Source organism: Myotis myotis, unplaced genomic scaffold (assembly GCF_014108235.1).
Source record: "Myotis myotis isolate mMyoMyo1 unplaced genomic scaffold, mMyoMyo1.p scaffold_m19_p_1, whole genome shotgun sequence".
NCBI classification, from domain to species: Eukaryota; Metazoa; Chordata; class Mammalia; order Chiroptera; family Vespertilionidae; genus Myotis; species Myotis myotis.
The window spans coordinates 98,365,475-98,378,916 of NW_023416313.1; the positions used below are offsets into that span (position 1 = coordinate 98,365,475).

Here is a 13,442-nt window from a genome sequence, read left to right on the forward strand (position 1 = left end):
GTGAGGGTGTGCAGGAGGAAGCCAATCAATGATTCTCTCTCATCATTGATGTTTCTATCTCTCTCTCCTTCTCCCTTCTTCTCTGAAATCAATAAAGAAATTTTTTTTTTAAAAAAAAAAAGGGAAAATAGACACATGCCCAGAAAACTTGGTGTGACACAGAAAAGGTACTTGCCTGTCAATCATACCTGGAACAGAGATGGTTGGCCAGAATGGGCAGTGCCCACTGCAAGCATGGGAAAATTTGGGAACACATAATCTTCTAAACAAAGAAATTCTCTCTCTTGTTGCTCTTATGCTCTTGGCTCACTCTTGGCTTCCTTGCATTCACCTGTGATTCCTCCATAGCCATGTTTACCTGTGGACCCTATATGCAATGGCCTGATGAACTACAGTGGGGAAACACAAAGTACACTAGCCTGATGCTGGATTGGACTGTGCAGACATGGAAAGGGAACTCCGGACACGGGCTCTGATTTTAGCTCTACCGAAGCCCCAGATACAATTCTTCTATGACTGGGCAAAAGGAAATGGGACTTTGGAAACCCAGGGGTGTAATTCCATAGAAAGAAAGCTTTCTACTATACATCCTCCTCCCATGGGGGCCTCTGGAAATGCTTATTCCAGGGGCAACCCAAGAACCCCATTCCATGAGCAACTGGGGGAGAAGAGGCCCTCTCCTATCCTGTAACACTCCTAGGCTTGTTTTGAAGAATTAAATTAAGTATTAAAGTAAGACCTGACACATCATATGAGCCCAATAAATGTAAGCTACTGGCATTTTTTTAAAATAATTTTATTGATTTTTTACAGAGAGGAAGGGAGAGGGACAGAGAGTTAGAAACATCAATGATGAGAGAGAAACATCGACCAGCTGCCTCCTGCACACACCCTACTGGGGATGTGCCCGCAACCAAGGTACATGCCCTTGACCAGAATCGAACCCGGGACCCTTGAGTCCGTAGGCCGACACTCTATCCACTGAGCCACACCGGTCAAGGCGCCATTTATTTTATTATTATTATTCCACGTAAAGTCAGTTTGGCAAAAAAAAATGTGATTTAGAAACAAAACTTAAACTTTGTGTCAAATATATCACTTAAAGCCGATGAGCATCAGCCACACTTTTTTTCCTCTGATGATTTTCTGTAATTTTATGAGACCAAGTTTTTTTACTATGACATTATTTTCTATGACATTACTACAGAAAGCATCAATTCCACATGCTAAACATTTTGATCATTAGTTTTTCTGAATGTATTATCTGAAATAGTTCTATGCCTACTTTTGAATTTAGTTATAGCAGAGGCTGCTTTAATGTCCACTATTACGTTGGCAATTTTTTTCTATATTGAGGTCCAATTTGTTTTTCAGCCAGCAACAACAGAAACTGGCAAAAACAATCAGAGCAGCAAGCCAAATTTCACTTCCTGTATCTTCTTTCAGTTCTGTAAATCCTAATATGCACAAATGTAGTTATCATTCTGATTCAGGAATTGAGGATTAAATGCAGTGTGCCAACGTTTTTGAGGTTAGAAACAGAAGTGAGGATGATGAAACGATGGTGAGTGATAGAACGGGCTGCTTGGGCAGAAGCAGTTAGCCCTGCAGACACTGTGCATTCAGATTGTCAGTTTAGAATAAATTTACTGGAGTAAGGAGTGTTGACATATAATTAAGGGTTCTATTTAGTGCGTTGGGGACCACCAGATCCTTGATTACTTTTTGTTAATGAGACCCAGGCAGAGTGAAATGGAAAGACAGCCCTGAATTCCGATTCAGCCACTTTCTGAACACGAGACATTAGGCAAGTATCTCATTTCTATTCCTAGTCTGTTATCTCGTCTACAGAGTGAGGACAATAATATTCATTGAGGAGGTGGGTGTGAGTTATAGAACTAAAGTCATGTGTCTGGCACACAATAGCTGCTCAATAAATGACAGGTCATTTGATCTCAAAGTCATAAAACGGGCTTACACTTTTTAAAAATATTTTTTATTGATTTCAGAGAAAGGAAAGGAGAGGGAGAGAGAGAAAAAAAAAAAAACACATCAATGATGAGAGAGAATCATCAATCAGCTGCCTCCTGCAGGCCCTCTACTGGGGATCTAGCCTGCAACCTGGGCATGTACCCTGACCAGGAATAGAACCATGACCTCCTGGCTCATGGGTCAATGTTCAACCATTGAGCAACACTGGCCAGGTGGATTTACACATTTTTTTAAAAATGATATTTACTCCAAAAATCCTCACATAAAAGAAATCTTATCTTAAAAATATAGCTGGGGGGGGGGGGGGGGAGTTGTTTTTTTTTTATTTTAGTGGCATGTTTCCCAAAATGGAGTAGATCAAAATCCCCATTTACACAATTATTTTCTAGAATCTTCCCTGATCTATCCCAGTAAATATCAAATATCATGAATATCTCCCCTCCAAGAAAAAAAAAAATCTGCTTGTTTGTTTTTTAATTTTTCATAACCACCCCCCACCCCCCCCGACCCACTAATGCATGATATTGTTGATTTGGAGAAAAGCCGGAAATGTTAAAAATATGCTGACTAAAATTCGGGGGGGGGGGGGGTAAGATTTAAATAAGAATCTGAGCTGAACTCAGCCTCTGAATCTCTTAGAGCTTGTTTGCTCTCCTGAGGCCACTTTAGGGAGCGTTTTCACTCGAATTTGCTTTCAAATATAAGGAATTCATGTTTATACAGCTCAAAATTTGTGTAGAAAGAGTGTAAGGAAGGAATACACTGCTTATGTTTACAATTCAGGCCGAATTTCTCTCGTGTCTTTTTTGTGAATCAGTTAATATCCTGATGGTTCCAGTACATACTTGTAAGAAAACTCTCAAAATGTGGTAAAACTCTTAAAATAAGCAATTAGAGTTTCCAGAAATGATTAAAAACTTGGAAGAAACACTTGAAGTAAAAGTAAATAGATTCTTACTACATTTCCAGCCGTTTTCAATCACGGACATTACCCGTGGAAAACTGTGAAATGACCAGAAAACTGATAATATTTACAACTCCGGCCACTTAGGGAGCGTTTTCACTCAAATTTGCTTTCCCTCATTGATTAGGGAAGCATTTCCTGCAGCTTGAGCCTGACAGTGGGGCCAGGCACTGGGAATGAGTCTAGAGCTGGGCAGAGCTGTTGTCCTGCCAACATCACCGCTTTCCTCTGTGTAACTGGGGAAGAAAGTTAAAAAGTAATCTGTGTCCGGTCTTTGGCTTCCCAAAAGCCAGAAAACAAGTAAAACTTGAAAGAGTCAAGATAACACAACCCCAAAACAAATTCCTTAAAATTTTTTTTAAAAAGCAGCCAATTGAAACCATTTCAACTCTGATCGATTTTTCTTTCACTCAAGCAAGTGTGCAAAAATAACACCAGGATTGTCTGAAATCATCTTTTCTCTTCCTTAGTCATCTACATGAGTTTAGTTTTGTCTCTTTCTGTGCTTTATTCTCCTCCTTATTTTTACACATGGTTGTAAATATTAATCACCCTGATTCTTTGTCCCAATATTAGAGAGACCCAAAACACCAACCCCAAACAGAATTATTGAGCAGCCTGAGGCATATTCTCATCCCCGAGTTTATGAATGCACACAGCGAGGTCAGGTTGCTTTTCTATCGCCAATCTCCTTAATAATAACTGAAAGAAAATGGGGAGTTGCTGCCTAGACTGAAAGGAGAAAATTAATAAATGTTACCCTTGGTGCTCAAGGATTGCAAGAAATACTTCATTACAGTGGAACAGTCCATGATATAGTGCTCAAAAATGGACGAGGAATAGATAAATATTTCTTACCCAGTTACATTTTGTTTGTGTATTTCACAAGGCTGTGCTAAATAAACGTATGTCATAATTTCCACCAAAAACTAGAATGCAATAAACATCTTCAAATTCAATTAAAAACGAATTACTTATGGGAGAAATGTGTCCTCGTTGATGAAAAGTATCATCTGAAAAGAGCTGGAGAAAGTGAAACCCTAGGAAATGAGGTCAGGCTGGGACCCTGCTCTAACTCTCCCCTTTAACAAATGAACTCACGGAGGCATAGAGGTCTCAGGTGACCTCACCAAGGTTCCCCAACTGTTAGGTAGGAAGTTAGACTTGAGCTCGGGGCCCTGGGGTCCTGAACAGCCAGCAGACGGGTTCAGAACCAGACGGTTCTTGGCACAAACAGAGGTAAAGGACATGACCTCAATGCAACCTTACCACAGCCCTGGACTAATTACAATAAAATTTTCATTGCATTTTTGACCCCCCACCCTGTGGGGTTTTTTTGTATGCATTATGGATAAGGGCATGCCCAGAAGAAATAGACTTCTGTAACCCTTTTCTGTCAATCATGCTTGCATGCAAATGAAAGTCTCCACCCAGAAAATCCCTCATTTAAACCATATAACCCAGGATTTCGGGGCCATTGTCTCTCTCAACTAGCTTGCTCCTTGCTTGGAGTATATCTCCAATAAATCCCACTTTGCTTTACTTTCATTTTTGTTCATCTTAAAAATGTTTCCTGGCCCTAGCCAGTTTAGCTCAGTGGTAGAGCATCAGCCTGCAAACTGAAGGGTCCCAGGTTTGATTCCCGTCAAGGGCGCATGCCTGGGTTGTGGGCTTGATCCCCAGTGGGGGGCGTGCAGGAGGCAGCCTTTCAATGATTCTCTCTCATCATTGATGTTTCTCTCTCATCATTGATGTTTCTATCTCTCACCATCTCCCTTCCTCTCTGAAATCAATAAAAAATACATTAAAAAAATGTTTTCTGCGTCGATAAGAAGAACCAAGGTCCCAGCCTGTAACCCCCATCAGTAACACAGCTTCACGGTGCTGTGCCCAGGCCGGCTGGCTCCGGTCCATGCTCTTTACCCTTCCGCTCTGCTGCCTGGTGACCGGTCAGATGCAATTTGTAGGCGCTGCTGATACAGCAGGTACTAATGTAGTGTTTTGCCAAGTGTGGTCGCCCAACGACTTGCCCCAGAATCAGCTGGAGGGTTGAGAATATGCAAATTCCTGGCCCCACAACACACCTAATGAGCTAGAATCTCATTGCATCAGGCACCTTCACTTTAACAAAGTTTTCTGGTGATAAATAAGCAACTTAACATTTAGGAACTACCGCTCTGACTGCCTGCTTGCCATAAACTGACCATTTGTCCAAATATGAGGCTGATTGCTAAATAATATTTTGATTGTGCTGCATCATTTGTCAGTCAGCAAACATTCATGGAGACTCTTGCCCTTGGAAGATTCTGTGTGATGCCCTTTGGGGAGGGGGACAAAAATATTCACAAGACATTCCTCATTTTCAGCCATTTACCTGCATAATCCATTCTCCACACAGCTTTCAGTTTTTTTTTCTTGATGGCACTTACTATAATTTGCATTTATTTGTTAGTTTTCTTAGTTGTGTGTGTTTTCCCCATTGGACTTTTAGCTCCAAATGGACAGCACATGTCTGGCGTTGGTCACCACTGTGTCACCAGGACCTAGCGTAATGCTTTTCCCACAGATACCAGCCATCTTGTTGAATGAATGAGTAAAAATAGCAAATGCATGTATTTATAACTTTGTAGGGGAAGCAGGACATATATGCAACTAACTGTTATAGAAGTAGTAATCAGATGAGAGAAACGTAGATGGAAATGGAGAAGCCACGGCATTTCAGCTGTGTAAAGTTCGTGAAATTCTAGGCACAAGAACTGTCATGAGGGAAAGTGTGGGAGTGAGAAAGTATGGCACGTGGATGAGGAATCCAAAACTTCCTTTATCAAGGCTAGGAAATGCATGAAGGAGAAGCGTAGTCAGTGGGCAGATGACAGCCATTGAGAGGCAGGCAAAAGTGTTTCGAATTGTTTGATAGGAAGGGAGAAGCCACTAAGGATTTTTCAAACATGGTAGTCACAGGATCAGAGATATACAGGGTGTCCCCCCAAAAATGTATGCACCCTTTAACAGTTTATAGCTCAAGTTTGAAAATGAAATCTATTTTAATAAACCCTGCCTTTATAATTATTCAAAGTGTGTGTAGACATTTTGGGGGACACGCTCTATTAGTCTAACAGCAATGTCAGGGTAAACCGGGGAGAGGGCGGGTATCTGGAGCAAGGAAGTGGGCATGCTTTTCTCTCACACTCATTTCTGGTCCTAATCTCTCTGTTCCCCAAGAGGATTGTCAAAACTCCATCAAATTCTTTCATTTCAAGCAAACATTGGCCTTTTTAATATTCACAATCCTATAAGAACAGAAGCTTTAAGAACAAACACCACAGCCTTAACCAATTTGGCTCAGTGGAGAGAGCGTCGGCCTACGGACTCAAGGGTCCCAGGTTCAATTCCAGTCAAGGGCATGTACCTTGGTTGCGGGCACATCCCCAGTAGGAGGTGTGCAGGAGGCAGCTGATCAGATGTTTCTCTCTCATCGATGTTTCTAACTCTCTATCCCTCTCCCTTCGTCTCTGTAAAAAAAATCAATGAAATATATTTAAAAAAAAAAAAACCAAAAAATAAAAACCACCACATCGTGGAAAGTGTCATTAAGACCTGCAAACCATTAGAGAGCCTGGGAGTTCTAGGAAGGGGAGACAGGGAGGACTCAGTTTGAGAGCCGCTCTTGGCGTGCCCCTGCTTGTGGCAGCATTGCATTTAACATTGTGAGCTCTGTGATGCTAATGGAAGATCTTGGGCTCCAGGTTAGACCTTCAATATTTGACCAGCATGGTATCCAGGTCTTATGTCCAAGAATCACATCACTGATTCATTGTGGCACCATCTACTATGAGCCTAGATCAGTGGTCGGCAAACCGCAGCTCGTGAGCCACATGTGGCTCTTTGACCCTTGAGTGTGGCTCTTCCACAAAATACCACGTGTGGGCGTGCACGTACAGTGCGATTGAAACTTCGTGGCCCATGCGCAGAAGTCGGTTTTCGGCCTGGGCGAGTCTATTTTGAAGAAGTGGCGTTAGAAGTGGGGGGTGTGGGTCCGTCCGGCGACAGGAGACGCGGTGCAGGCGGGCAGGGGGATACGCAGCGCAGGGGAGGTGCCAAATATCAACAGTACTTAAACTGTATACATCGGTTAATAACAATGTACCTACCTATATAGTTTAAGTTTAAAAAATTTGGCTCTCAAAAGAAATTTCAATCATTGTACTGTTGATATTTGGCTCTGTTGATTAATGAGTTTGCCGACCACTGGCCTAGATTAACACCCAGAGTCCTTATCAGCACGGGTTCTGTCACAACTGATAGAACAAAGTTAGCTCCTGGGAACAAACCTTACTTACCCTCCCAGAGTCTTTTCAAGATGCAAATTTGTCATACCATCTGCTTATGGACTGATTCTATTACGATGTCTATAGTCAATTGTGTTGTCTGCTTTTAAGTTAAACTATACTGAAAGAAAATAACCATGATCTTTACTTACAAATTTTTCTTTTCATGTCATTACCTGTCATGTATGTTTGCTCATGTATTTCTGTGATGCTCAAGAGTTCGGCACTCTGTTGTTGGCAGCTCTTCCATGCTTGGTGCCAAGTTAAAGCAGATTTGGAGTTTATCTGGTAGGAAACACCAGTAAGTGGATCTTTGTTCCATAAGTTTTCACTGCCTTCGACTGTAAAAGAAGTCAAATGGAATTGGCTGTTATGCCTAGGGAAGATTTTCAGTGAACAATATTTTTTAAAAATCCTCAACACATTATTGCCTCAAACCTTATATTTCTTTTCCTTTTTTTCTACTTATATTTAAAGTGCCTATGATATTTTCTTCATTCTTGAAATGAAGAGGGGCAGTTTTCAAAAGCTAAACCACATCCAATCCTTTGTATGCACCTAAGGAAAAAAGGGGGAGGGGCATTATCTCCCTATTTTTCCATTGGCAGGTTTGGGATCAGATGAATTGGGAAGTGAGGCAATTGCAAAAACTAAGAATAGAGATACCATCTCAACTTCCTTAATCTAAAAAAATGTAAAGAGAGAAGAGAAAATAAGTATACGTCTTCTCTCAGCAAGTGAATATATTGCCTGCGCATTCTAGTTTGGTCATTCAGTAGTTCTCAACCTTCTGGCCCTTTAAATACAGTTCCTCATGTTGTGACCCAACCATAAAATTATTTTCATTGCTACTTCATAACTGTAATGTTGTTACTGTTATGAATCGTAATGTAAATATCTGATATGCAGGATGGTCTTAGGCGACCCCTGTGAAAGGGTCATTCGACCGCCAAAGGGGTCGCGACCCATAAGTTGAGAACCGCTGTTTTAGACCAAAGACACAGGCATCAAAGGGAAGGTTGTGGCCTGCCGGCGTGCTCAGTGGTTGAGCATCGACCTATGAACCAAGAGGTTGCAGTTCGATTCCCGATCAGGTCACATGCCCAGGTTGCAGGCTCAATCCCCAGTAGGAAGCATGCAGGAAGCAGCCGATCAGTGATTCTCATCATTGATGTTTCTATCTCTCTCTCCCTTCCTTTCTGAAATCACAGCAGCACAGGCTTTTTTTCTTTCTTTCTTTTTTTTTTTTTTAAGGGAAGGTCATGAACTCCGTAGATCGGCTGATCTGGACTTGCTTTCTGCCCTGTCATTCACCAGTGGTTTGACCTGAGTTACACTGTTAACTTTTGGAGTCTTACTTTCTCGTCTCTAGAATACAGTCAATAAAGGTAGCTCCTAGCAATAGCAGATGCTGAGTGTTCATTTTTCTTCCCTCAGAGTAAAAAATAAATATCTAGCTTATTTTTCTTATGTTACTTTATGATTTCTAATGTATTCTATAAACTTGGTTATACATACTATATGAAAGGTCAATAATATAGGTAGATAAATTTGATATATAGCCTTTTACTTATGTTTGGAAAATTAGTCAACAAGTGAAATATTTTGTGTGCTTCATGTTATGAAAATTTCTCTTTTGTCTTTTTAAGAATATAAAATTCTACTTACAAGTCACGTAGAGTAATAACCTTTTCATTTATTTGCAAGGAAGTGAGAGAGGGTTATGTAACTTCTCAAATTATCTGAGAAGGATTCAATTTGCTAAGAGATTAGGCAGTTTTCCATAAGCACGTAGCCTGTGCTGCTGTGCTTCTTTTTATTTGACGGGAAGTGACCTTTATCATGCATGTATCACAGACTTTGATATGAAACTTGTGGTTGCATGGTACACCAAAGAGGAAGAAAAGCAAGTCAACATTTCAGTCAGGCAACAGTATAGAAATTTCTAAGATGTTTTAAGTATAAAATCAATACATATATTTATGTTAAAAATAAGTTTGAATTAGTGATATTAAACTTAAATTAGCATGGTGTGAGGCCTTATTATTTTAAATGTCCAAATGGATTCTTTTCCACATGAGGTCATTCAAATGAGACTGAAGTTTATTTGAAGATGGAAATGTTTTAAATAAATATTTTTAGAAACTAGAGGTTTTGTTTATAATATAGTAAAGAAATACGAAATAGCAAATAAAAGAGGGGATTATTTTCTTATCCAAGAATGGAGAAAAGGGGTATAAATGACCAAAGAAGAAAATGCAATTTGACTTTTCTCTTTATTTAAAGAAAGAGTATATTGCATTTTAAATCAAGGAATTAAAACCTATTTGTAACAGAATGTATAGGTTTGCTGACTATATGTCTCCCCCAATTCTTCAAATTCCCACAGTAAAACTGTACAACTGATTTTGAAAGCTAAAGTTGAAAGCTATGAAGACTTGAGAGAACGGGATCTTTTTTCTTTTCCTGTTCTCATAATATTTGAAAATAAGTGTCTAAACATTACAATGAACAATACAAAAGATATATAGCAACTATAACTAGGTCAACAAGTTTCATTTTCCTATATTGAATCTATTGGTTTTAAGATTAATATAAAATATAATGTTCTTTTAAAAGGAACAAAAAGCAAGGAAAATGAAATAGGTTAGGAAATCACAAAGCCCTTTTAAAAAGGTATGAAATGTTATAAAATTTGCTTTGGATTTTTATGCATATTGAAAAATCAAATAATTTTTTAATTTTCTATAGCTATTTTACTTTTACATTTATAGGAAAAATAATTTGGCTTAAAAGACATAAATTACAAGTAAGAGGACTTAAAGATTATTCTAGAACATACTCAGGATACACCTCCAACACATATCTATCCTAGGTGGTAAGTTTTCTTTGTGATTAGTGACTGGCCATTTCTCCTCCATTAAATGATTAAATCATACCAACAACCTCTTTGTCAATACCACTTAGGTGCAGGATGCTATAGTTGGAACACTGAAATCCATACTCCTCAGAAACTCAATAATGACATATTTAGAAAATACCATTCTTATTCAGTAAAGGAGAAAGACACTCCTCAATCACTGAAAAACAAGTACTGCTTTATATTAAGGGAAATACAGCTCAATTTTGCCTTCAGACAAAATATTTCTAATATCAAAATCAGACACCTATAAACCTTTCATGTTAATCAAACCTTTAAAGGTTGTTAATAAGAGAGGTGAATAGGCTGGTCTGGTGTGTTCAGTGGGTGTGTCAACCCATGCACCAAGAGGCCGCCTGTTAGATTCAGTCTTGATCCCCAGTGGGGGCCATGCAGGAAGCAGCTGATTGAAGTCTCTATCTCTCTCTCCCTCTCGCTCTGTCTCTCTAAGGAAATCAATAAATAATTGTTTTTTTAAAAGAGAGAAGAAGAGAGAGGTGACTATATTTACCTCACTCAAGAATGAGAGAGCAGTGTCACTATGCATGGGATGCCTATGAGTTCTGTTTGGCCTTCACCCAGAACAGAGGGGCTAACACAGAAGAGAATTACCATACAGGGAGGTGACAAATTACATTTATTTTTAATGAGATGCTTAGGGACTAAATCAAAACAGATACATAAGCACAGTTCTTGAAATTCTGGCTTTCACTTGACAAACTAAAATATTTGTATACATTGGGCTGTCGTACAATGATGCTTGGAATAATGTGAGGGTGTGTGGATGTGTGGTCCCAAAAGTTGAGTTGTAAGTAATGCTATTTCAGTTCAGATGGTCTCACACCCATCCCAGGCCACATCTGATATTCTTCCCCTGTACCCACCCCTTTACAGACGGCAGTAGAGAGAATTCTGGGTAATAGCAGAAACCAGGAGCTGCTCTGACCCATAAAGTCTGAATTAGCAAGAGGTCAGAGGGTAAGAGGTTTAGGAAGAAGAATTGGAAAGGGGCATCTGGCAGCAGAAGGAGGATGTGGGGTGAGAGGGAAGTAAAGCAAAAGAACGTATGCTTTTCCTTCTTCTTCGGCCCCATCCCTGCCTCCAAATACAATTCTCCCCCTCACCCCACCCCAACCCTGCTGCACTCTTCCCTTATAGATTCTTGAGCGTGGAAAGAACACCAAGAATTCTTATGTGCTGTTCCCTTTCCAATTTTGCATTTCTGCAATACCATGTAAATTTTCATTTTAAAAACACTTCCATTTGATTCGTTGCTGTGTTAAATACTCTTCTTAGTTAAGTTTAAGAAGAGTATCATTACTACCATTTTTCACAGTGAAGAAGCCTTTTCTATTACATTCATACAAAATTCATAGCTCTCTGTCTCCAATCAAATCACATGCTTCTGATGTGGTTTACATTCTGTTTTTAATCTATGTTTAATAAGGGTGCATCAATGAAAGTTTAGGGAATGGCATGTTTACCTCTACTATTTAGTATATATTGAATTATACGCAGTATAATTTGCCCTAAAGTCTTAGAAAGTTACTGACAGTAAAAGCAGAAGTTGAAGAAAAGTAGTTGATTAAAATAAAGGAGTTATTGGATGCAGTCCAGGGCTGAGAGTCAGAAGATCTGTGTTCTAATCTTCAGCTAGTGGGGCACTTCCTCCATTATAAAGTGGGGACAATGACATCTATAATGGTTTGTGGTAGGGCATGAAGCAATAATTAATGTGAAATAACCTTGGGGGAAAATGTTCTAGATAAATGCAAGGTGTTATCACTACATTGCAATACTAAGTGTACAAAACTTTTCTTGATGACAAGATTACTTACATTTCAATGGACAATATCCAAATAGCTTATCTGTGTCAAAATCCGCAGTGGTTCCGCACCAGAGCCATCCATCCGATGAGCCATCTTTTGTGCAATCCGCATACCACTTGTCTTTAAACTTGAATGGAAATACACAGGCTGCCCCATTTGCATTGCCCAGTAGTGTGTACATGACTAAAAGAAACACATTGACTTGCACTTAGAATATGTGATGCTTCTGAACATTGACTCTTCAATAAGAAGCATTCCAAAACACTGGTCTTACTCTTCTGATCACACTTGGTGTCCCCATGGTGGGGATTCCTTTTAATTTCTCTTCTCTCTCTACCCCAGCCTTTGCTGGGTATGTATAATAGTCTTTCACTTAGAAGTAACTCTACCACCACTTCATTTCTGCTGTCTTTTGGAACAATTTTCCTCTTTCCTCTTGCAAGGCAAAAGTAGTCAGCTCAAGTGACACCAGCTTTGACCTCTGCCTTTCCTCCAGAACAGAGAAGAGGCCGTCCTTCTTCATAGGTGGGAAGCAGAGAATTATGAAATCTCTAGATTGAAAATTATCTTATAGCTGTGTAACCCACACACACAATTCATACTGAAATCCCCTGCAATCACTTTCTGCCAAGCCAGCCTCCACTTGAGTTCCTCAACAGTGGCTATAGGAAGGGCAGGGATTTGAGCATAACTCTAATCCTCATCACTCAAAACCATTAGATACCATTTATAATTAATATTGTCCTTTTTAAAAACTGAATTCAAACAGATCAAAAGAAGAAGCTCTGGGTTCATCTAGAAAGGAAATTTGAAAAAATATATAAAACTATTGGTCATGGTTTGGCTTAAGCCAAAAGGATTAGAAAAGCTCAAATCTTCATTGACAACCAAACCATTCACCTCACTAAATTCTCCAGGATGTTCAAAGTTTCCATCTTTGTAGGAAGAGTCCCTTTAGGAGATGACCCTCTACATTGAAGTGTTTAGCCTCTTTCCACCAGTTGATATTCAGAATTTGTCCCAGGTAAGCATACGCTTTTCTTAGTTAAGTTTTGTGGATTCTATGACTATAGAAAGTTCTTGAAAGACGTCTTAAAAGTAACTTACATAATATAAAGTATATAAAACACATAGCACAGCACCTAACATATCAAGAGTAAAATAAATATAAATTTTTTACCTCCTTTCCTTTTCCTTTACTTATACTTCTTAAAAACTAGGGATATTTTCAAATGCCTCAAGATTACTTTTTTGTCAATTAACAATTTGACTTTAGTCCTTTTCCCACTAAGTTACAGGACTAGTTTTCTAAATCACATATTGTATAAGGAACATGCTGGTTTCACAAATAATTATGCCACTCTTAAGCACTGGGGTACCTGCTCCTTCATATGAAGAAAACCTGTGAA

The 13,442-nt window shown here is 39.3% G+C and overlaps 1 protein-coding gene across 2 annotated transcripts in view; it reads right to left on the minus strand.

Annotated features, from left to right (window-relative positions):
• The window catches only part of MRC1 (mannose receptor C-type 1), a 97,885-nt gene that overhangs the window by 64,196 nt on the left and 20,247 nt on the right, over nucleotides 1-13,442 (minus strand). For both annotated transcript variants that reach the window (XM_036345776.1, XM_036345766.1), the window contains exons 3-4: nucleotides 12,043-12,216; nucleotides 7,461-7,625 (exon numbers count right to left, since the gene is read on the minus strand). In XM_036345776.1, coding sequence (XP_036201669.1) covers nucleotides 7,461-7,625; nucleotides 12,043-12,216 — 339 coding nt within the window. The remainder of the gene's footprint in view (nucleotides 1-7,460; nucleotides 7,626-12,042; nucleotides 12,217-13,442) is intronic.